This window comes from Lynx rufus, unplaced genomic scaffold, assembly GCF_022079265.1.
Source record: "Lynx rufus isolate CCGP_SWC_20201006 ecotype Redwood Valley unplaced genomic scaffold, mLynRuf1.p SCAF_26, whole genome shotgun sequence".
NCBI classification, from domain to species: Eukaryota; Metazoa; Chordata; class Mammalia; order Carnivora; family Felidae; genus Lynx; species Lynx rufus.
In genome coordinates, this window is record NW_025814841.1 from 609694 (window position 1) to 636392 (window position 26699).

Consider the following 26699-nt stretch of genomic DNA (forward strand, 5'->3'; position numbering starts at 1 on the left):
TATTCTCTTAAAAGCTTGTGTTTGGGGCACCCACCCTCCTCCCACTGCTTGTGTAATTCCCCTAACCCAGCATGGTCTTTTACTTTTCATTACATGAATGAAAGCAGGAGGCTGAGTTTTTCTGAGACCGGTGGTCAATGTGGTCTATTGAAAGACCAGAGAACCAAGATTTAGATTTAAATGATCATGCTAAGGCTGCTGCATTCTTGCTGGGTGACCTTGGGCTCATCATTGACCTTGTCTGATTCTGTTTCCTCAGCCATAAATAAAAGCAAACCAAAACAAATCACACAAAACAATGAGGCCATCTGTACCTCACTCACATCTTTGCAGTAAGGATTGAAGGAGTTGTAGAAAATAAGAAAGCACTATCCAAGTGCAAATTTTCATTATGATTGTGAGGATTATATATATATGTATCAGTATATAAGGAGTTTGTTAGCAACTGGGTCCCTGTGTGCTCTGCTCCCATTTCCCAACTCCCAGAAATGCAGAGGATCCCTGCCAGATGGCTGATTTGCCAGCTGTGTCTTGTTTTGTCATTGTAAATATTACATGTTCCAACTGAGAAGCTTTGCTTATAATGTAGTATGTTTTGTCCTTTATCTCTTGCAGATTGAGAATTACATTGTGGAAAATATGAAGTCGGAGATGGCCCAGATACAGCAGAATGCAGTCCAGAACCACACGGCCACCATGCTCGAGATAGGAACCAGCCTTCTCTCTCAGACCGCAGAACAGACCAGAAAGCTGACAGATGTTGAGACCCAGGTACACCCCTGGGCCAGAGTCGACAAACTCTTAACTGAGCAGAATTTTTTCCCCTTTAGCATACTCCATAAACACAGAGCACATTTCAACCACTGAGATTGGGGAAACATACACATTTTTGTTTATTGGTAATAACAACAATGACTGCCTGACATGCTATGCATGTTTCTTTTGATTTAATGAAGGTTGGTAGAGGTAGCTTTGTGTGTGTTTGCAAAAACAGGACTGGCAAAGGACTTAATCAGCATTTAAATTCAAATAAACACTGCAGCTACCAACTATGATATGATATGTGTCAAACAAAATAACCATTTGGGTCAAATTGGTGCCTTTGATGTACATTTTTGACCTGTCTTGTTTCGCCTCTGATAATACACTAGCCATATGGCACCTGCAGAGTATTAACGCATTCAGTAGATACACAGGAAAACCAAAATTAACTTAGCAGCAATGTGTAGTTATATATATATATATATATATATATATATATATATATATATAGTGCCATGGACAACAACATACTTCTTTATGTACAATCATACTTATTTCAGTACAGATCAGTAAAATGCCCTTTAGTCAGCACTGTCACAAACCTACTATTACAGTTCAGTGAAAATCTTTTTGATGATTTGAAGATGATTTCTTGGTCCCATTTTAACCATGGAAGTAGTTGTTCCCATTACTATTCTGAAACCCAGGGGATGATTCTATCCTAGTGTAGTTGATTTCTGGAATTGAAGCTGAAATAAATTCTTAAAAGATAAACTGAGGCACATTGAATTGTCAAGAGTTTATTTGGGCATACATCAATTGAAATTGAGCAGCGTTTAGCTAAAAGTGGTTAGGAACATTCCACTGTGGGAGCTACAGGAAAGGTTGTAACAGAGAAGATGTGGAAGCAAATCAAGGAAATTATTTGATTGATGAGAGCCCAAGCAGTGGCCTTATTTCAGGAAGCCTAGCTGGCTGTTTGTGATTGGTTGTTCTCAATTTTCATTTTCTTCGATTCAGATGCACTGACTCTGGCTTAGGCTTTGATTTACTTAATGTAGGTTACTGAGGCATTAGAGCCACCTCAGTCTAATAGTCTCCTTATTTAATTATTTTAACAATATAAATTAAAAAATAAGATGCAACCTTATTTCCATTTTATTTTGTTTCTGTTAATGACATCACAGATCATATAATGATATTTAAAGATAAATAACAATGACAATTTATCTGGATGGAGCATTATATGTTATACAAACAGCTTTCCCATGTACAAATAATATTTATGAAAACCATTCAAAGCAGACAAGAGGTCAGAAATTTTGAGCAATTTTTCACACTGATACAGCTAGTGAGTTGAATCGGCACTCTCATTCCTTTCCTTTTTTTATCTCTCTGGATTAGTAGTACTAATAATTAAACTAATTAAATAAGAACTTAAATGTGGATTACATTGGAGCAGTAAACCACATAGGCTTTGGAAAGTATTTTTTGCTGCACACTATTATCAGATAACTACAGGGGATGGGGAAGGGGAAGCTACATGTTATAACTAAAAAGTATGAGACTTTATATAATCATTTATTATCATACTAAACAAGTATGGCAATCTATGAACATTGGCTTCTTATGGTATAAATAATATGAGAGTATTTTCTCTTGCTTTTTTTTTTAGAACAGAATACTCACCTTCTCCTACAAAGCATTCTGTATATTCAGAAACTGAAACAACACAACCATACTTGACACAACCATACTTGAGTGAATATTTGAAATTTTTATACATTTATGAGTTTTAATGACTTACATGGCAGTGTTTTATTTTTTTCCATCCCCCAAATACTTTTGAGTTATTTTTACTCATTTTCTACCTAGAAGTTGGAGTTGTGGTGGTGGGGGGGGGGGGGAGTCCCATTGTCAGCATCTTAATGTACAAATTGTACATTAGATTTTAAGAGATAAAAACTTGTTCTGCATCCTTAAGGCTAAAAAATATGTACTTTATGGAAAATAGTACAGAAAATTTGTAGGAAAAAAACGGCCTTACAGGGAACAGCTAAAACTAAAGAGTCGTTAAAGGCCAATTAAAGTTTATTAGTTACTCCAAGAAGAATTTCAAGATAGCTAAAACCTGCAAAATATCTTAAAAATCACAAATCTATCAGAACTTGTGATGAGAGACAGGTAGAGAAGGAAGACAGTAGCTCAGACCAACTATGTTCTACCTTAAGAAGTAAATCCTGGAAGTTCTTTTCATTTGCATTTTGTTTATTTTTTTAAATTTATTAATTTATTTATTTTGTGAGAGAGGAAACATGAGTGGGGGAGGGATAGAGAGAGAATCCCAAGCAGGCTTCATGCTGTCAGTGCACAGCCAGACCCACAAACTGTGAGATCTTGACCCGAGCAGGAGTTGAACACTTAACTGACTGAGCCAACTGGGTACCCCTTCATATTCATTTTAATGTCTTCTAATTGTGCTAATGTAAAGCTGTTTTCATGTGAATGTGTACACATGTGGTGCTCTGTTGAACCTTTGCAACAGGCCTTGTTTGTTCTACTTAGACATAGCCATTCAAGTGCACTCAAGTACAGATGCAGGGGCAAGTTTGCAGAATGAATCCTAAATTGTTTCTTAATCTAAATGCATTCTATTCTTTAATAATCAGCATTTATAAACGAATAGACCCTTTGGGCTATCCAAGTATGCTCCTACGTTTTTGTTCCATGTTAATTCTCCTTTGTTTCACATTGGTAAGTGCTACTTTTCCTACACTGACTTCAGGTTCTCAATTATTTTAGGAACTTATATCAATGGTTTTGCAACATATTTTAGTGTTCTAACTTTTACATGATAATGGTATAAAGACAAGTAACTTACTGCTTTCTAGTCCGCTGTCTAGACCTTCCAGAACTTAACAAAAGGTGGCAGAAACATGGTTTTACTGTAATGGCAATTAAAAATACTTATGTGTTTAACAAGCACCGTAATCAGAAAAAAAATAGATAATGAGCACGTCTAAATGACCCTGCTAGCCACGGTGATGAGAATCAGGTGCCAACACCATGCCCGTACCTTCCTCTTCAGCCTAGCTTGTGGTGTTTTTATCACTGTGTTATCAGTTTGTACCAATATCTCCTTTACTTCCAGTTCCTCTTTCCAAGTGTGCACTATGAAGGAGTTAGTTTCAGACATTATTCATGTCCCTTCCTGTAGTGGAAGTCTATTTCTGACTTCTCCCACGGGCCTATTTTGATTAGAGGTACACTAATAGACAAACTGTATTAGCATTCACCTCTCTTAATAGGTGTTTGGCTCTGTTCTAAGCAATTTTACACATATTAGCTACTTAATAATTAAAAAAAAAATCCTGTGGGGTAAGTACCACCATCATCCCTTATATGTAAGTGATGAATCACTAAACTGTATTCCTGAAATCATTATTACAATATATGTAAACTAAATTTAAAAATTAAATTTAAATAAAATAGAATTTAAATAAATTTAAATAAAATTTAAAAATTAGAAAAAAATATAGTAAAGATGTGGGAACTGAAATCCAGAGAGGTGAAGAAACTTGTCCTGAGTGAAACAACTAGTGGTAAATGTTAGAGCAAAAATTTTACCCCAGGAAATCTGGCATCACAGTCTACATGCCTTACTGGCTCCCTTTGTGTCTATTCTGCCTCTCTCAAGGTTCCTTTCTCTCTTTAAGGTTGTAGAAACTAAATGGGCCCAAGCAGAGGGTAAGATGGAAATCAGAAAAGACGAAAGTAATGTGAACCTAATAGTAGCAGCTGAAAGTTTTCTATAAATGACAAGGATACTGCTGCTGTTGCTGTTCTGCTGCTGCTGATGGCACCACCAATTATTGCCATTTTGCCATGTGCCTGCACATTGTCTCATGTGATCCTAGAATCCAGTGTTATCCTTGCCATTTGCTGGCTGTGTAACTAACTATAGGGCAGTTCCTTAGACACTTAGCCTATGTTTCCTCTAATTTCCAATTATTTATATAGGAACCATAGTCTTAGGAATGGAATTTAACCAAATTTTAAAAGGTATATTTTGAGTGTCTTCTTAATGCAAGAGGTTTTAATAGGTACTGTATAGAATACAATAAGTAAAGCAATCCTTATCCTCAGGTAGCTTAATTGAGTTAATGTGGCAAAACTTGTCTAAACCATTTCTTCCTTAACTTTCCATCAAATAAGTTAGCTATGAAGCCATTTCTTATTGCCATAAAAATGCATCTTTCCAGTCTCCTACTGTGGGGGTTTCATTGACCAATGACCCCAGCTGCTGTACTCTGAAATCCATCACTATGTTGATGCAGAAGGCACAATTCCCAGTGACACGTTGTAGTAGCAATACTTAGTCAGACCTGCCCCTGGGAGCTGTTGGACTCCACTGACACATGACTTTGGCTAAGGGCTCTCCCTCAGCCTTGCTGAACTTTCTCACAGCTTCCCTGGAGGCCAAGATTTCCACTCAATCTTCTTTCCTTCCCTTTCTTCTTCACTGTGATTAGACCTGCATCCTAGTCAGAAGGTGCTCCTAGACACCTCTGTCTTCTTCCCAACTTTCCTTTACAGGCATTCCCCCTAATAAATTTCTTATATGTGTAATCTCATTTTGTCATCTGCTTGTCAGAGGTCATACACCTGTTGTTTGGACTTCAGTTGTACAATTGCAAGTTTAAGCCAGTTCAGGAACAGATTAGTCAATGAGCATCAGTCTCTAGACAGAAATAGGTTTGAGAAGGCAGCTCTCAAAGTTGAGCCACTGGATCTCTTCAACTTGAAGAGAGATAGTTGAATAAATATTTAACCTTGGCCTAGTTAAAATGGCAGTAAAATGAATTTGCTAATGGGTCATCCAAGAAAAATACCCTGGTAATTAACTTTCTCACAAGGTCTGGAAAAAGTATTTGATAACCCATTTGAAGAGGTCTCAGTGAACTATGACCCACAGGTCAAATTTGAATTGCCAGCTCCTTTTATAAATAAAGTTTTTATTGAATACAGCTACACTCATTCATGTATATGTTGTGTATGGATGCTTTCCCAATAAATTTGAGTTGAGTAGTTGTACCAGAAACCATATAGCCCACCAATATATTTATTATCTGTCCCTTTATAGAAAAAGCTGGCCACCCCTTGTACTAGGATACAAATTTCTAGAGAGCAAGGATTTTCTCTGTCTTGTTCACTGCTCTTTTTATAACATCACTTGGTACACAGTAGGTTCTCAATAAATGCTTGTCAAATGATTATATTAACTAAACTAATACTAGTCCCTTAATTTCTGTAGATTTCGACCCAGTGCTCCTAAAATCAAAGGTAGTGTCATAAAGATTATATGTTGATTATTCTTTATACCCATAAATAGCTGATGGGTCAGAATAGGACTTTGAATAGAAGCACTCTACTGCAAAGTTACTCTGACCAACTAAGAACATTGGATGACAGCATTTTCTGTATACTCTAAGAAGCATGAGAAATTTGGCCACTTTCCTGCTTCATAGTGCTAGTTTAGTGTTGGAGTGGGGAGAGGAGAGAAATCAGATATCATTAGCCATGACAAGCAGAAGATGTCGATGTCATGGTGATTTGAAAGAAACAATTTCAATAGCCATGAGTCTATTGACTGAGGGAAGGTACCTTTCTTAGCCAGAGTGAAGCTGCTTGTGTACAGCTACATGAGCCTGTAGGAAAGAAGTCAGACTCCGGAGACAAACTACCTGGGTTCCATTCTGACTCCTCTGTGCATTAGCTCTGTAATATATGCACTGTCTGTACTAAACTCCATAACCCAATGAGATTTTCCTTGTGCTATTTATATATAATATAAATAAAATATAAAATATTACAGATAACAATTAGATAGTATTAATTCAGTAACATTATCATGACTAAGAGTAACAGTAACTCTCTAAGATTAGCTAATTTTCACCTTCAAATTTCCTCGATTGTTCTACAAAAATTTTCATAGGTGTTTTATTTTTTTTTAAGATGTAATATAGTCCCTTTTAATTTGGAGCACTCTTTCGATTTTTTTTTTTCTTCAGGTTTTTAAGATACCGGGCCCATTGTTTTTGTAGAGTGTCCCATATTCTGAACTTCTCTGAGTATTTCTTTGTGATGCATTTTAACTTATTCATTCTGCACGTTTCCTTTAAACTGGAAGTTAAGTCTAAAGGCTCAATCAGATTGAGTTGAACACTGTGGTGGGAGTTCTTTGTAGAATTACTCACCACTCCCTATTATCTGGAAGCACAAATGCCAACTTGCCGCACTCTCAGTGATGCTATTTTAACTCAGGGTAGAAGCATCCGAGGGGGTACTTTGTCACACTGCCTACTATTGACCAAATAAATTCTTTCACCAAGTTTTAAAATGGTGATCTTCTGATTCCTTGAACACATAGCAGCCTTTATTCCATTGTAAAAATCTAATTATCAAGACATCATATTTTGTTTTACATTTTTCATTTGAAAAACAAAATTAAAGTAAAAAGAAGTATAAACTACAAACAAAGCTGATTTCAAAGCTAACATGCTAAGAAGGAAATGTTCTTTTGTAGGAGATTTTCCTTTTAAGCAAGATCAGAGGCACTCTTAAAAGTATTAAAGGGAAGCTGGCTGAAATTCTCTAACTCACTTTGGTTGCAAAACTAGTAGTTTTTATTTAAAAATTTTTATTTTTCAATGAAAGAACTAACATTTTAGAGTTCATAACTTCTCAGTTTCAAATCTTATGTCTTACATAAGGAAGATACCCCTCCTTCCTTCCTTCCTTCCTTCCTTCCTTCCTTCCTTCCTTCCTTCCCTCCTTTCTTTCTTTCTTTCTTTCCTTCCTTCCTTCCTTCCTTCCTTCCTTCCTTCCTTCCTTCTGGATGTACATTGGAATATGTTTAGGCTAAACAAAATGAAATGTCTTAGTCATTTTAATGGAACACTTAGATTATTGCTAAGCAGCAAGTTTCACAAACACATGGCAAGAAAGTAGCCAATTTATCATAGTTTCTTGTACAATTCACATGGTAGCTCGTTTTTGAACTGTAGGCCTGTGTTAATACATCAGTGGAGAGAATTGAAATAAAGTGGTTATTTGGTCAAAGTGATGGGAAAATAAGAGAAGGGATTGGCATTTGTTCTCAGGAGTGACCTGAGATGACCTGACACCTAGCCTGGACTAAGTGAGATTTAAGATCTGTCTCTCTCCTTCTCTTATATTCAGATGCTTCTTTAGATTTAGATTTTAGATTGTTATCATTGAAGGCCCACTTAACATTCACATGGCCTGCTACCCTCTCCCTGACAATAACCCAGCTTGAAAAATAACTCACTGTCCATTGTCTAGTATATCATCCAACAAATAGCTCTGACTGTGCCAGTATGCCACCCATGCTGGGCACTGGCAGTTTGGAGGGCTCCAGATGGAGTAGTCCTGTCTCTGTGTAACTGACATCCTCCTGGGGGTAGAGAAACAGCAAATGAGCGAACAGAAGATAATTTCCAATAGTGATGATTTTATAAAGCCAGTAAAACAAGGGTGACTTGATGGAGGATGATGGGGAGTTATATTTCAAACAGTTGCCAGGAAGGGCCTCCATAAGGAAGAATTGATTGATAAGAAATCAGCCATGCATCTGGGATATGGTGGGCAACTGCAAATGCAAAGGCCCTGAGGTAGCAATGATTTTGGCATGTTGGGGTGGCAAAAAGAAGGACAATGTGGTTAGAGCATAATAAAACAAGAAAGGGAATGGCAGGATGAGATCTGAGAAGTAAGTAGTGTTCTGATCACATAGGACCATGTGGGCCAGGCTAAGAACTTTGGAATTTATTCACATTGCAAAGAGAAGCAATTAACAGATTTAACATTGGTGATGACATAAGGTGACTTACGTTTTTAAAAAGATCATTCTGGTGTTATGTAGCAAACTGACTGGAGGTAGGACAAAGTGGAGAAAAATTAGGAACTGTTATAGTCTCCAGACTTACGTATAGACAGCTTCATTTTTAATTTTAGATAGCTCAATTCTCTTCTCAGTGTTCTCTCAATATATATATATTATAATATATAATATATTATAGTAATAATACTATACTGTATATAATAATATATTATATAGTATATTATTATATATTGTATATTATATATTATAATATATAATTATATGGTTATATAATATATTATATAATATATCATATAATATATTATATATTATATTATAATATATTATAATAATAATACTATACTGTGTCTAATAATTAGTATAGTATAGTATAATAATATATAGTATAGTATTACTATACTATATAAATTATATATAAATTATATAATTATTACTATACTATATATAATATAGTATTAATATACTATACATAGTATTATAGTATTATTACTATACTATATGTAGTATTATATATAATTATATGTATAATATTATATATTATATATTAATTCTAGTTAATAAACAAAAAACTTGCATAGAAAAAATATGTTTACCAGTTCAAAATTAAATTGTGTGTATCCCCAATCCTTACATTCTCTACCATTCTCTCCTCTGGGCTGCTTTGAACTCTGTCCTCAAATCCCAGTTCCTCTTGCTCCTGTTTTTCCTCAAATGAAGTGACTCAGTAGAGGAAAATATTTTTTTTTAACTCTAAAACACTCCATAAGTATTGATTAATAGTGGTAACTTTTAGGTTGGCTTTCAGATCTATATTTATGACAATTTTATGAATGAATCATAGAAACTTCAAACTTTTTGTTGTTTATTTATTTTTGAGAGAGAGAGAGAGAGCGCAAGTGGAGGAGGTGCAGAGAGAGGAGGGGACAGAGGATCCAAAGTGAGCTTCATGCTGACAGCAGCGAGCCCAACTAGGCTCGGACTCAGGAACGTGGAGAACATGACCTGAGCCAAAGTTGGTTGCTCGATCGACTGAGCCACCAAGGTGCCCTGAAACTTTGAACTTTTTTAAAGCACAAATGCCCCATCTTGCTATTTTCTCGCCCACTCCTTCACCATCCAACACGTCACCCCTCCCCCACCATGGGACTGAGACCTAGGTGAGGAGAGTGGGATCAAGTCATGCAAAATGAAATAACACATGTGCCGAGGCAGATCCTGTCTTTATTTTAAAATTATGCTATGTTCAGCATGGATATTTTTGCACTAATTTTGATCTTTCAAAATGTTGCATTAAAATATTATCTTGATTACTGAATTTCTTGACATCTGCTTAAATTTTACAACTGAGAAAATTGCCTCTCTCATCTCTCCCTAGTTCTTGTCCTCCTCTCTTGCAAATCCATCCCCTTCCCCCACAACCTCTCATAGCCCAAGTCTAACCCTGGTCGTATCAGTATATTTTGAAAAGGTTATGTGCATCTGATGTAATCCCAGGTTTAGACCTGCTACAGAAAAGGAGGAAAGCTCTAATAGTGTCATTTTTAGAGGAGGACCTATAGATTGATATTGATCCTCCAGAAGGATTTCCAGGTCCCTTTCAAAAAGTAATTCTTTTTTTTTTAAGGTTTTTTTTTTTTTTTTAATTCTGAGAGACAGAGAGAGAGAGAGAGAGAGAGAGCACAAGTTGGTGAGGGGGAGAGAGAGAGAGGGAAAGAGAGAATCTCAAGCAGTCTCCATGCTGTTAGTGCAGAGCCCGACATGGTACTTGAACCCACAAACCTCCACAAACTGTGAGATCATAACCTGAGCCGAAACCAAGACCTGGGTGCTTACCCAACTGAGCCACCCAGTAAGAAAACTGTGATGGTTTTAAATTTTCAAATGACATAGGAAGCTTTTAAGCTAATTATACTTTTTTTTTCCTTGCTTTGTTTACCACCCTTAGAGAAGACTCAGGTAGAAGGGGTGGACACAACAGAGATAGGGAGGAATAAAGACAGTGGCACAGTTTGAAGGCATCTTATAGGATTGAAGTGTGTGATGTGTTTTTTTGGAGAATGAACCCAAAGCCTTTGGGCTTATGACTCACAGACTCATGTTATATTAAAGCCTGACTAGCAACATGAGTCTTGATGATTCAAGATAAGTTGAACATTTATATTTTCTAGAGTACCCAGTGTAGTGCAGTTGAAAAGAATACTACAGTCTGTCTTCAGTGCAATCTGGGTTCCTGGTCCCTTCATTTGCTCAGATGAAGACCCAAGATGGTTTAACTAAACCTCTTAGTGTTCTGTGTAGAACATTAAAATTAGAGTCACACTATCTGGGTTCAGAACCCAGTCCTTCCCTTGGTTCCTGCGTCAGTTTTGGCCTCTCTCTGAACCTTAATTTCCTCATTTATAAAGTGATGGTAGCAATTCTTCCTTAGTGTGTTATGTGCCCATGTTCATAAAATGACATGATATCTGGAAGGGTTGGCATGACCTAATATGATAGTTATTCAATAACTTTGTAGTCATTAATCTGTCTAAACTATGTCAAGAGCTGTTTACACATTTATAATTAATTTTTTTAAGGTAAGGGATCGAAGCAGGCAAATTTTACTTGCCTATTAGCTATTAATTGTTGTACACAATATCTAAGACTTTATAATAATTCTCATCATATAAATATTGGAGGCAAGCAGCACAATAGAATAATATCCTAGGGATTCAGGACATGATCATTTATATATGAACATGGATTTAACAATTCAATTTTCTTATTCAACTGCAACCTCAGTCTCGAATGAATACAATAATTAGGACACATTGTAAAACATTAATTAGTAGAATGTAGACCATTTAATTAATTATTCTGGAAGAAGTATCATTTTAAAAGGAAACACAGCTAAATGAAAAACTAAAACTTCTTTTCAGTCTTTGTGATTGAAGTTTGAAATGTTTTTATCTTTTATCTTTTATCTTGAGGTACTAAATCAAACTTCTCGGCTTGAAATACAACTGCTAGAGAATTCATTATCAACATACAAGCTAGAGAAGCAGCTTCTTCAACAGACAAATGAAATCTTAAAGATTCATGAGAAAAACAGGTGAGGATTGTTGTATTCCAAATATTTACAGGTGTACTTATTTTTATCCTTCACCTTTCTGTCAACACTTAAAAAAAAAGATTGAGGGGTTTGCAAAAATGGAAATATAGAGGCAATATAAGAAGAATAATACTGTTGCTTACACTCTTGAAACATTTGCTTTTTATAACTTTTAGCACTAATTTATCTAATGTTTAGTTGTGCAAATTCTACCATATCCACAAAAATTGATTCTATGATTGAATTCAGTGACACAAAATAGTGACAGTTTTCAGCAGGATGAAATCTGTAGCAGTAGAGGAAAAAAGTAGTCTCTGAAACTCTATAACTTGAATTGTCACTCTATCTGCCCTTAAACTTTCACAAAACTACAAGATTGTTGAATTCAGAGATCTTGCACTAGAGAGAAGCAGATTTTATTTTTCCCAGAAAATTATTTACGTGTAAAGCTAATTTAAGAGTTGCTCACCACCACCCCCCCCCCGGCCTTTTCCCCATTTAAAGTTATTTACTCTGGATATAATAATTTATTTAGTCTTATAGATGTGTTTTATAAACTGTGAATCATCTCAGGTAAGTGAAATGGGACTTAAAGATCACCCCAGAGGTGGGATGGCATATAGACTATATCATTTTGAAGTTATTGGCATTCATGATGGATAATTCAATCAAAGCAATGACCTCTGTAGGACAAATGCATTGCTTGTTAAGTGGCTTCTGGATATTTGAATGGCTTGAAGACGTTTCAGTTTTTGTCCATTATATTGGGTTTAAAACCATTGTGTTGCTAGAAACTAGTTCAATACCTTGTGTCATTAGAACTAGAGTTTCCATCATGTTTCTCACCAGGAAGTTACCTACGAGGACTGCTGGTTCTCTTACTTTACAGATGAGAGGATAGACTTAGTGGAAGTGAGTGATTTGTTCAAGGTTACACAGCTTGCTGGTGGCACAGCTGGGAATGTAATTCAGGTTTCTTTCTTCCTAGCCCTGCTCTTTCCACTGTAGCACATGGTCTTTCAATACCACTATCTGCAGCCTTGAAAGATTCCCTAACTATACACTAAAAGTAGCCCTTAGTGACAACAATTACGGTGGAACTTATACATGAAGAAGATAAACCTGGCTGTTGATTTAGAGTCTGAAAGGGGTCATGCATACTCTATGACTTGTATTTCTAAGTTTTACATTTATTTATCTTTGTACTGTGTCACGGGGTAAACTGTATAACTATAAATAAACTTGACAGGACTTGACCCTGAACTAGTTGCATAATGAAATGTTTTGGAATTGAAAATCCTGCTGAAAAGTACCATTTATTCTCCTGCTGTTTCACAGTAACCAGACATATACATGTAGCAGGTATATTTTACTTCAACCATCCCTCGGTTTTAGGGTCCCACCATGCTTTAACTTGGTTGCTAAAAGTGAACCCCCTTATAGTCATGTATTTCAATATGCTACTGTGAAAGCTTTGTCTAGGAATGGATAAGTAAAATGAAGTTTTTACCTTATTTTTCAGTTGTTTTTATAATTATGTAAATAACAGACCCTTAATGTAGAAAAAGGAGAAAGTACACAAAATAAAATGAAAAACCACAATCCTGACACATTGAGAAAGCTGCATATGTTGCTATATGTTATATAAAAACATATATTTTTTGTGGAAAGCTGTGTCATGCTATACACACTGTTTTTCAGCCTGCTTTCTTTGGAAACAGATATCTTTTCTCATGAATAAATATTCATCTAATATCATTCTTAATAATCGCATGGTATTTCATTTTAAGGTGTAACCTAGGGTGCTTTCAGTCTCTCACTAAGTATGTTACCATATGTGATTTATCTTTTAAAAAGTTGTCAGTATGAATCTACATTCTTCAGTTCTTCCCCTGCTGATATGTGTATTATCTCTTGGTCTGCATCTGACACTTGAGCTGTCAGGATACCATAAAAAAACCCGGGAGGACTAAAAGGTCTCACTCTTAACTACAAAAACAATTGCTGTCCCTTAAGTGTCACTGTACTCAGCTCTGTCTCTCTCTCCCTCTCCCTCTCTCTAGGTGGCTCTGCCTCTTTCTCTTTCCCTCTTTTCTTCTCATATTCATTCTTTCTTTTCCTTTTTCTTCTTTTTCTTTTCTTCTTCTTTCTTTTTCTTTTTTCTTAAATATATCCCTTCTATCTTATTTCCAAATCATTTTGGGTTTTTTGTTTTTCCATCATAATTCTTGATATGGCACATAGTATCATTTCCTACTATGGAATTCTCACCATGAAATTGTCTGTTGAAGGGAACCTGCTTACAAGCTGTTCTCTCTATTCCATTGGTAAAGCTGAGTCAAGGTTCAAGCACTTGAAAGACCTCTGCTTCAGGCCAAGCAAAAGAGGCTTGTCCTGGGCCACAGCCTCTCAGAGAAGGCTCCTTATCCCCAGCACATACCTGCCTTCTGCTGATGGATTTTTTTTTCCCTTATTAAATTCTAATTTCTAAGGAAAATTCAGGCCTTCTTATATTACAAATCACAACACTTATTGCTAGTGATGGTTTTTTCAGAGTTGTAACAATTCCTTTTTCCAGAAATATAACTATTTCACAATGAATTCAGGGATTTAGGTTTTAACTTGAAATTTCTCTGTGCTCATGCCTGAAAAAACTTACATGCATCCTTTCCTCCTACTCTGCACTCCTCTCTCTCTCTCTCTCTCTCTCTCTCTCTCTCTCTCTCTCTTTGACACTCAAGTATAGCATTACTTCACTTGTGGTTCCTGAGGGCATTTTTCTATCAGTGTGCCCTATCTCCTGACATTGCTGTATCTCTGTAGTAATCTGTGTCTTCGTGTTGAAGGGTCAAATGTGTTTAGCGGAGGGTTGGTGGAATATTTGTTCTTAAACCAGGTATAGTCTTCTATGAACCACTTAAAGTAAAATGTGCTTTACTTTATTTAAAAAAAATATCCTTTTGTGATGTACAGCATACTTCCCCTGTTGTGTTTATTGTTATTGTTTATTTCCCTATGTGAAATGAAATTATAGGAACTCTGCTCAGCACTTTCTAGAGCAACAAAGAATTACTACCCGCCCCCCAACACCATTTAAGTGGATTGAAGGTCAAAGTCATACGTGAAGCTGTTTATATATTTTTAAAGAAGCTTATTGATTATCCCTACCTATTCCTTAAATAAATCTTAATCCTCCAAATGTAGCAAAAAGCTATTTCTACATTTAGGCATGTCTGAAATGTAGGAACAACATGCCTTTAGTTGGCCAGGTCTGGTTTGGATCAGCTAATACACTTTGCAAAGGGGATTATCTAAATTAAGCTTTGCTTCCTCCCCATGGAATGTCAGGGGTTGTGTCTGGGTGTGTGACTTACCAGCTTTGAGTGTGATGGGGCCTCAGCTGCCAAGTCGGTGAGCTGGCCCTTATGAGGGTCCACCACTTCTTTGGCAGAACAAGGAGGAATATTTTATGGACGGGATTATACTACACAATCATGCTGAGAGGTCCTGCTGATTTACATCCTGACAAATTAAATGCATCACTTGTAGGGTTGAAAAAGGATTTTGGGGCTCATTAGATTCACTTCTTTATCCACTAAATGGCCAAAGGCACAAAGCAAGAATAGGATTAGCAACATTTGCTCTACTGTTTGTTTTCCTAACAGTCTAGTAGGGGGTGACTCCAAAAAGCTTCCAGTTTGCTTTCTTTAGGAATTTTTTTTCTTTTGTTGGATGCTATCCTAATCTTACAATGGTTTTGTTCCTTACCTCAAGGAAAGAGCATTTGGAAGTAAGAGATGAGTAATTGGCCCACGTAATTGAAATTATCAACCAAGAACCCAAGAAATTGTTAATGTTTACCTTGCACATAGAGGGCTGGATCACAAAGTGGAACATGTAATTGTCAACTTTTATTAGATTCCTCTAGTATATTTCCTGTCAAGTCAACTCAAGACCATAGAAAAGAGAGATGGATGGGGAAAGATATCATAGTTCAAATCCTTAGAGCTGAACCAAATATGTAACTGAATATTTTGATCTAAAAGTTTGGTAAACTGATTGGGTTTCAAGACACCTGTCCATCTCTGTCTTAACCCCAACTTTTTCCAAGGTGGGAGCAGAGCCAGGCAAAAAATTATTCCAGAAGAAATTATTCTGCCTGACCAGGAGGGTACACAGGAAGGGAAAGGAGCATCTTATGTACACAAATATGCAGTACTGGGGCTTTCCTGATACTTGTGTTGAATATATAGAGTGAATATTAGGGAAATTTCTGGTAACACCCATCCAGTGACGTGAAACTACACATGTGATGGACACTCCAAGATAATTTTATCAAAACTATCTGCTACCTATCTAATATCAGGCGAACATCTGTGCCAGGTGCTTTACCTACATTACTGCTAATCCACCAACTAATTCTGCAGAGTATCTATTATTATTTCTATTTTATATAGAAAGGGAAGTTCACAAAGGTCAGGTTTACTTGTCCATGACCAAACAGCTAGTTTATGGCAAAATTAGGGTTCAAGTCCATAATGATTTCCTGTCTTAAATATTATAAAAATATTTTTTCAACATGATGCAGCCTCAAGACTAATTGATGTGGCTGTCAAGTATCCTCTTAATACAAACAGATATAAGTTTAAAGAAAGGGGTAAGCCAGTTGTTTTTGGCCTATTCCTATATAGATCATTATTTATTCCTGCTAATACTGGAGTAGGAAATATAAAGTATTTATTTTACCTTGGGAATTCACTGAACTGATTTGACAAGCCTCATCTATCTTCTAGCTGGAATTTATGGGAAGTTACTAAGTTAACTAATTTTAAGTGATTGAAATGTGTGTACTTTCAAGATACTAAATTATATCTTACAAACAAATTACTGTCATGGCATAATAAAATATTGATTTTAATCCTGAAGATGCTTAAAGAAATGAAAAGTTAAGTCACAGTCTTTAAATTAAAGCCATCTTCCATTTGATAAGTTCTTTACAAAATACTAAGGTAAAATCCTGCTAACTTCTAGCATTAGATTAGGCTGAATTATATTAGTTGTGTATAGTAGGGATCAATAAAAAGCATTTCAATTTATATTACTCTGTTCTGTACCTTGTAAATGGAATACCTACAGATTGACTGAATGGAACATTTTTTTCCTCCACTCCTGTTTTTTTTTTAATTTTATTTTTTATTTTTCTTTTAATTTACATCCCAATTAGTTAGCATATAGTGCAACAATGATTTCAGGAGTAGATTCCTTAATGCCCCTTACCCATTTAGCCCATCCCTCCTCCCACAACCCCTCCAGTAACCCTCAGTTTGTTCTCCATATTTATGAATCTCTTTTGTTTTGTCCCCTCCCTGTTTTTATATTATTTTTCTTTCCCTTCCCTTATGTTCATCTGCTTTGTCTCTTAAAGTCCTCATATGAGTGAAGTGACATGATTTTTGTCTTTCTCTAATTTCACTTAGCATAATACCCTCCAGTTCCATCCACGTAGTTGCAAATGGCAAAATTTCATTCTTTTTGATTGCCTAGTAATCTCCATTGTATATATACACCACATCTTCTTTATTCATTCATCCATCGATGGACATTTGGGCTCTTTCCATACTTTGGCTATTGTTGATAGTGCTGCTATAAACATGGGGGTGCATGTGTCCCTTCGAAACAGCACACCTGTATCCCTTGGATAAATGCCTAGTAGTGCAATTGCTGTGTTCTATTTTTAGTTTTTTGAGGAACCTCCATACTGTTTTCCAGAGTGGCTGCTCCAGCCTGCATTGCCACCAACAATGCAAAAGAGATCCTCTTTCTCCACATCCTCACCAACATCTGTTGTTGCCTGAGTTGTTAATGTTAGCCATTCTGACAGGTGTGAGGTGGTATCTCATTGTGGTTTTGATTTGTATTTCCCTGATGATGAGTGATGTTGAGCATTTTTTCATGTGTCAGCCATCTGGATGTCTTCCTTGGAGAGGTGTCTATTCATGTATTTAGAAAATGAATTTAATGGCATATAGCATTTTTAAAAACTTCAATTTCATTAATTTTAGGATTTTAGAGTGAAATAGAATTCAGAATCAAACTGAAAATCCAAGGGTAATCTTAATTTTTTCCTTTCCCTGATTCCTCGCAACTCACAGTGACTGTTGATGCTGTCAGTCCCATCCCCTAAATATTTTTGTCTTCATCTATCTTGTTCATTTTATTGCCACTGACTGTGTCTTAAGTCCAACTCCCATTATTTTTTGTCTCGGTCATTGCAGTGACCTCTGTGCTTTAAGCCTTATGTCTCTCAAATTGATCATACAGAGCTCTGCCAAAGTCTTCTTTCTAAAATGCAAGTCAGATGATTTTTCACTCTTTTTAGGTCCCCAACACTAATTCAGCCCAACTTTTTAATCTCTATATAGCATCTACCTAATCCCATATTGATTCTCTGTAACTAACTGAAGAGAGTTCAAGTTTTTTAGCACTGAACACAGTCCATGATCATTATCCTAATTTTGTAGCCTTACTTATTCAAATCTTATATTTTAGAAAGTATGGTCAGATGGCTGAAAACATGAACTCTGAGGCCAGACTGCCTAGGTTTTGTTTTTCCATTTTCGTATTATAACCGACTCTGCCACATACTATTTCTGTGACTTTGGGCAAGTTACTTAAACTCATTGTACTTTGGTTTCCTAATTTCTAACACTGGGATGATGATAATAAAAGCACATGGAATTGATGTGAGGATTAATTGAGTTAATGCATATAAAGCACTGAGAAGTGCCAGACACACATAACAAGTGTTTAATCATGCAAGTTGTTAGTATCACACTGTAAGTCTTGAAGTTATTTCATCTGATGTTTTGATTTGTCTGAAATGCTCTGTAGTTCTTTATTCAACTCACAAACTCCCGTTCACCCTTCAAAACTCAGTGCAGATGTTAACTTCCCTAAGAACCCTTCTCTGATTCTACCTGATATATTCAGTCATTACAACTTATATGATAACACTGTACATTGTTTTCCCCCATGATTTCACTTAACCCATCACACTGTAATATGTGTGTATATGTGTGCTTGTATGTGTGTGTGTGTGTGTGTGTGTGTGTGTCTTAATCTGTCTCTCTACTATTGGGCTGTGACCTTCTGTAACACAGAGATTATATTTTATTTATCTTTGTCTTCATGCTCCCAGGCACAATTCTCTACACGTTGTATATATAGTATTAAGTGCTTTTTGAACGTTGAATGAATGATGAACTGGCAAATGTCCCGGTAGTTCTATGTCATTTATCTCTGTACACACACATACACACACACAGACACACACAAAACAAAAACTAAAAAATATTTTTGATGGAAAACACAAACCACCTAGTTTATATTAAATATTGTAAATACATTAACAGTCCTTAACATAAATAAAATAGAGATGGTGTTTACACTGCTACTCTGCATCCTCAAAAGCCCACTGCACGGCTCCCAAGGTTATCAGTCCACATTTTGACGTTTGCTAATTCAGCCCAAGTTTTAAATATCTTTTTTTAAATGTTTATTTACTTTTTGAGAGATACAGACCATGAGCAGGGGAAGGGCAGAGAGAGAGGGAGACACAGAATCTGAAGCAGGCTCCAGGCTCTGAGCTGTCAGCACAGAGCCCAATATGGGGCTCAAGCTCACAAACTGTGAGATAATGACCTGAGCCAAAGTCAGATGCTTAGCTGACTGAGCCACCCAAGTGCCCTCCAAGTTTTAAATTTTTAGATAACATCTTGCCAGACCATTCTAGACTCATGACTTTTTAACACATCTCTCTGATTAATAAAAAAGTGACACAGACTTGATCTAAACATTAAATTATATACAAAAGTATACAGTTAAAAGCCAAGCCTCTCTAATTCCATACTTCTCCACCATTACCACTTACTGCAGAGAATCATCAGTAACAGATTAAGTTGGGGACTTTTTCTTCCAGACTTTTTCTATGAATATACTAGGATATACATGTGTGAATATTTATTGTGTGTTTACACAGACACACACTCATATCCAGTCACACACATGCATAAATACGTACTGAAATGATGAATACATATGTGTATAGATTGTAACTACTTTTTAAATGCTGGGTTCATTTCTACTTTATAAAAATTTATCATGGATATATTACACATATAACTATATACACATGTCTCTCATTCCTAGGTATAGATACACTATAATTTAAAATTTATTAGAATTTTTATGTGATTATTTAAAATTTTCATACATATTGACAAATTATCTCCAAATTTTATATTCTCCCCAAGTGTGCATGGGCTTTCTAATTTCCCAAGCCTTGCTAACCACTTTATTAATCTTGCCTACTTGAAAAGTTAGGTTGTACACCTTTTCATGTTTATTGACCACTTGCATTTCTTCTTCTATGACTAGCGTATTCATGTATGTTTCCCTTTTTTCTATTTCATTGTTTATCTTTGTTTGATTATGTCATGCAAGCCCTTCAATGGATATTAAAACTTTGTCATATATGTGGCAAAGATGTGTTTCTGTGGTTTGTCACTTATTGGGCATTTTTTATAGAAGTATTCCATTTTTATATTTTACAGTGTATCCATTTGTATTTTTATCTTGCTTTCTGACTTCCACACATATTTAGTTTATTTTTATTTACCCCAAATAAAAAAAAATTTGCCAATGTTTACTTGTAGTAATCTATGATTCTGCTCCACATTTGAATTACATCAACATTTGGCTTTATATTTTAAGAGAAAATGTGCTGTGTTCAAGTTAAAAATTTAAAGTATAAATTTAACCTGTACTCACTTTACTCTTGTTTGGAAGGGGAAAAAATTGATCTTTAAAACCCATATTTGCAACACATGTTGACACCTTACATATTAAAAACAATTAAAAAATGGAAACATCTGTGAGCAGTTTCAGACAGATAAAAATGAGAAGGTTTCTATATTTTCAACATCTTCCTCCTTGTTTTAGGACTATCTTTACACACATTGAGCTTAGGCAACTGTCACCACTGTGAATTCATTGGCTGCTATGTTAAGAACTCTATTGTGGGAAACAATTTGAAAGGGAGAGCTTTTTCTGTGAAAGTTTCAAGATGTGTTCAATGATCTGAAATATTTCCAATAAGACATGTTGGAGGAGGCCGACTGTGGAAATGGAAAGAAGTCAACCAAAATCTTCAAATAAAGTTTTGTATATACTCAATTAGAACCTTTTACTGAAGTTCAAGACCTAGATTATTTTGTTTATTTTATTCTTCATTAAAGTGCACCTCTGCCTTACACTAGAAGTTAAGTGCCAAAATTTTATGCATGTGTCTTCTCAAAGTGCTTCTAGAAAGATGGGAAACAGGAAGTACTGAAAATCCTGTGAGAAACTCTGTCTTCAGATTTCTAGCTCTATTTGTATAGATTTAGGTACACAGTTTCGTAAATTGTTGTTTCGTGGAACACGCATCCTAAAACATGTGTCATGATAAAAACTGTTTATTTAATCTAGGCTTCCCCAAAACTTGACAGAGGGATTCTTAACAAGTGAACACCTGATAAAAACATACTGAATGCACTCTGCACTCTAGAACACAGTGTACTGGAGTGTAGATTCAGCATCCACGTTTCGGATTATGCCTTTGTGTGTAAACTAAACTCGTTGCCCCAGGCCATCATCAGGGAGAATTATAACTACTTTGGCTATTTAATTTTAAGACACTAGAGCTGTAATGTTGTCCTTCACATCAGCCTTCATTTATAGAGGTCTCTGTATCTAGCTGAAGTGACCTCTCCCAACTGATACGGAGAGGGAAAATGTAAGAGAACCAGTAAAAGTCTTCAGGACAAAACTGGATAAAATTAAATTTAATGGCAAAGCGGTTAAGGCAGAGTGGTGTTTAAGAAAATCTCAGTTCAGATTTAAAAAAAACTGGCTTGACAAAGAAACTTTGTTTTTATGCATGTAAAAGATTGGTAGGTTGAAATATTGTGAGAGACAAGCTCGCAGAATAACCAGATGGAGCTAAGGAGATGTTAAAGTAATGCCTTGATTCCTGATAAAATATAAATGGGTGGAAGAAGTATGTATATTAGATATATTTGATTATACCAAATCAAAGTGGAGCGACTCTCATGCTAATGTTCATAGCACTGGGATGTCGTGGGCACATTTCTGGTCTGACAAGTTATAAGACATGGCTTTTTATCTTGGTTCTGACACCACAAGAGCACAATTTTTGGATAAGATATTTAGATTCATACTAACTGGGACTTGTAATATCTACTAAGTCTGAATCTCTATATTGCTTTAAGAATCAAAGGAGAAGGGTTTTAAAGTGCTACCCAGTTATAATGGTATATTACAAGAATGTGATTAATAAATAGAGATGGCATGTGAATTTTTCTGTCAAGAAAGTTTTGGATTCAAACCAGTTTGGAATGATGAGAAGAAGGGGCTGACTTCCCAAGTAAATAACTAATGGATGAGAAGTATCAAAGGAAAGAGAATAGGGTTTTTTTGGAAGCCAAATGTGAAGAGAAGATGGAAGTAAGGGATGAGCAGTGTCAGAGAAAACAGAAGGGCCAAGAGGAGATCAGTCTTGCCTGAAGAAGTCTAAAAAGTTATAATTAACATAAGGGATATACTTAATAAAATTAGTAATTCCTACAGTGTAAAAGTTGCTAAAGGAACTCCAAGTGAAGAAATGAGATGAGAAAATGGCTGGAAGAGATGGTGAACTGAAGCAATGTGACATGTTTCCAGTTTGCCTGTAGTTTCATGCATATTATTTTTTCCTGCATATATTCCATTCCAAATCCTGTGAGGTGTCTGTGATGCAGAACAGGGTTCCTACTTCTGTGAGCAGTTCCATCTATACTTTGCATAAATATCTATTTTAAGATGACAGGCTATGTTGATTTCTTTTGATACCTGGTAGTCATGGTGCAGTAAAGGTTGTTCAGTGAATTGTGAAAATTAATGTGTTTTTTTTTTTCCAACGTGTTAAGTGGATATTCTTTTTACTCAGAAAATTCAGGCCTTTTCTTCCATAAACCTGTGCCCAGAGTTGTTTCCTTTGGCAACAGGAATTCTTTGATCAACTTTAAATTCTTAGCTCCTTCCGAATTATCCTGAAAAACAAAACAAATAAACAAACAAAATTCCTTTACTGACATTTCAGTTAGTAACCATCTTTAAGTATATATTCTCTTAAATAGGGAGCACATCAAAAGAAGTAGACAAACATTGAAACATTGGTGTAAAACTCCCCCCCCAAAATAACATTATGTCTGACATGGAAGTTTCTTATAGCTGCTGTTGTTTTATTTGATGTATTCTCTCTAAAAATAAATCCCTAGAGTAGGAATGGCATCATTTTATGTTTTACATCGTGCTGAGAACACTATTGGCATTTAACAAGTAATAAATACAAGTTATAACTATAGCATGATATTTTCTAAACCTGAATGTTACCTACTGATTAGGAAAAATGAAAGGCCAATGCTTATCTGTTTTTAGAAACAAAATGGCAATTCAGATTTTTATCCAGTATTATATGACTACATCATCCAAATTTTGATCTTTACATTATTATCATTTTAACTTTTACTTTTTTAAATTTAGTGTTTATTTATTTTTGAGGGGGGTGTACACAGAATCTGAAGCAGACTCCATGCTCCAAGCTGTCAGCACAGAGCCCGACACAGGGCTCAAACTCACAGACTGCGAGGTCATGACCTGAGTTGAAGTCGGACACTTAACCGACTGAGCCGCCCAAGCACCCCTACATTATTATCATTTTAACAGCCAATTCTTGGCAGTATACTATAACAGTTTTCTTGGCAGTATACTATAACCCTTGTGAATTTAAAAGACAATTTTTTTTGTAAGTTAACTGATTTTATATTATGAGCATCTTGTATCTGATCATTACCCCTAGGAGAATAAACAAAAATAATTAAAAAGTAAACTGAAAATGAGCCTAGAGACACGGCTTTTCTTATCTTGCACAAGTCACAGAGCTACCCCAAATGGGTCTCAGTGGAAATTTTCACATGTGAATCTGGACATGCTACCCAAGGTGTCGTAAATTAGTAGGGTGATATGAATAGAAGCATCCCAGTATTTTTCAGGCTTGGTATAATAGGCAACATGCCTGTCATATTCTGAGGCACATTTTCTTGGAAGACAGGTTTGTTAGCAATGATCCAGAATGCCCAAGAGCAGTTTTCTCCACACTTGTTAATCTGTGTACAGGCTAATCAGATATTCCAACTTGTCCCCTAGAACATCAGGTAGGAAAATTTGGCTCTTCTAACAGGCTCTGTTTTATGATTTTAAGTATTACATGTAAAACATTCCCTGGAGTCCCCTTTTTGAAAACTTATAGGAATGATTCAGTGCTACATTTCTCCAAGGTAAATAAGTGCCCAGTCTGGTATGTTACATTTGAATAACACCTTGTAAACGAAGGGCTAGTTGGACTTTCTGATTATGGAAGTGAGAAAGAATAAGGATTTCCTCTGAGGAATCTTAGTATATTATACACTCTATAAAATGTAAATACTTTTTATTTACAGTTGGTTGCTAGGATCCAAGAGTGCTTCTGCATTTTCTATCATTTTTAATGTGCAATATGCAAGGGGAGTATCTTTTGAAGAGTTGTGAGAGGAGGTTTCTCAGTTGAAGGTTACATCACCCTGAGCAAAATTCCAAGTCTTTTTGTAAAACCATGCCACCAGCCTGTGGTCTTCCTTTTCAGAACCATTTATGCAGTGATCTGTGAACTTGTGGTGCTTTTAGGCCTCATTCTGAAACTTAAGTTGAGAGACAAAATAAGCTGCGGTTATGATGCAGGACCAGGCATCAAAAATCCCAAGAAATCTAACTCACTTGATTTTACATAGCTTACTTTCTGGTCCTGTGGTTTCTGCATCATAATATACTGTTACCTAGCCCCAACAGAACTATTGTGAAATTTAATCATTGTTAATATTTTGAGAATCCTAGATGAATGAAAAGTAAATTTAAAAAAATAGTTTCTATATTTTGTTCATATTTTTTCCTGAACTATTCTATCAGTTTCTCATTGGACCTATTTTCTTAATGAATGTTGAACTGTAACTTTTACAGACTCTGATCATTTGGGTTCAAGTCCGCTACCTTGGATATGAGATATACCCTAGGAAATGAATTATATTTAAGAAACTGACGTTACTCTGACAACAAATGGTCTAGTAATTCTTCATTTGATATGTTATATATATAAGTCCTAATTTAATATATGCATTAAATATTTGTTTTATATATAGTCTGAGTCTTTCATTTATAAAATATTTCTACTGTGACGTACCTAACTAAAATTGCTGACTTTAAATAAACTCAGGAACTAGTTGAATCACATTTCTGTATACTGTTTTTAAAATAGTCGTGTCTTTATTTCCTTGTAGTTTATTAGAACATAAAATCTTAGAAATGGAGGGAAAGCACAAGGAAGAGTTGGACACCTTAAAAGAAGAGAGAGAGAATCTTCAAGTCTTGGTTACTCGTCAAACATACATTATTCAGGAACTGGAGAAACAATTGAACAGAGCCACCAACAATAATAGTGTCCTTCAGAAGCAGCAGCTGGAACTGATGGATACTGTGCATAACCTCGTCAGCCTTTGCACTAAAGAAGGTGGTAAGAATTTCTTCAGTGTGGCATAGTAGATACTTGATTTAACATGGAGCAAGTAAATATTCAATATAACTTTATTGGTTGTATTGATTGCTGTATAAAAGCAGTAAAAAGAATTAGTCTCAGAAGCATTTCATGAAATTTGCACTCACAATTTTCTCATTTTTTAACTTCAGAGAATGTATTCATAAGCTCGAGTTTGTGAATTCACAATATATTCACTAAAAGAATGTGCTGGTTTTTTTTCTTTCTTGCTTGCTCTTAGATAAAATCTGAAATACTGTCGTGGATAAATATTTGATGTCATGGTGGTAGACATTTAAATATAGAGGGCAGAAATTAGCCAATATTCAAGGTTGATTCAGAGTCCTGGGGAGAGTTTCAGGAAGATTCCCATTTTAAAGCTAACGTTAAATATTTCTTTTGTAGAGGGGGAGAAAGAGGAGTCGCCTGCAGGGAAAAGGAGATATAAAAGTTACCAATAACTATTGTGAAGGAGAAAGAATCTTTATTGTTAAAGGCTTTTATTAAGATAACTTATGGGGGCGCCTGGGTGGCGCAGTCGGTTAAGCGTCCGACTTCAGCCAGGTCACGATCTCGCGGTCCGTGAGTTCGAGCCCCGCGTCAGGCTCTGGGCTGATGGCTCAGAGCCTGGAGCCTGTTTCCGATTCTATGTCTCCCTCTCTCTCTGCCCCTCCCCCGTTCATGCTCTGTCTCTCTCTGTCCCAAAAATAAATAAACGTTGAAAAAAAATTAAAAAAAAAAAAAAAAAAGATAACTTATGTTTAGTCCTGTGTGGAGAAGACCTAACCAGAACATCCAGGCATATTTATTCTGGGGTGTCTTTGTGACAATGGAAGTGCAATTTTTTTTAATTCCAGTATAGTTAACATATATAGTTATATTAGTTTCAGGTGTTGGAAATACAAATTTTTAATATGATTGGAATATCTGGAGCCATTTGACCATTGACAATATTTAGGCCTATGTGTCTTCAGAAAATATTTATCCATTTGCCCAGCCCCACCCAACGATTATTGAATGAATGCCTCTGGGTGTGCTCATCCACTTCACACAGATCCTCTCCCTAGCCTCAGGAGGGCTCTTCAAAGTTTGAAGCTTAAAGTCATCTTCTGTAGTGGTGCTTCGCTAATCAGCCTTTCTCTGAGTGAAGATGCAAAGAATCCTAAATAGTGATGAGTGAAAGAGACCACTTCCATCTG

General features: G+C 35.8%; 1 protein-coding gene across 3 annotated transcripts in view; it reads left to right on the forward strand.

The window, feature by feature from the left end:
• ANGPT1 (angiopoietin 1) overlaps positions 1-26699 on the forward strand; it is a 240702-nt gene that overhangs the window by 141783 nt on the left and 72220 nt on the right. The window contains exons 2-4 of one of the 3 annotated variants that reach the window (XM_047088928.1): positions 616-771; positions 11656-11777; positions 25247-25479. In XM_047088928.1, coding sequence (XP_046944884.1) covers positions 616-771; positions 11656-11777; positions 25247-25479 — 511 coding nt within the window. Of the gene's footprint in view, positions 1-615; positions 772-11655; positions 11778-25246; positions 25480-26699 lie in introns of those variants that run through there. The other 2 variants (XM_047088929.1, XM_047088930.1) reach the window with 2 other exon arrangements.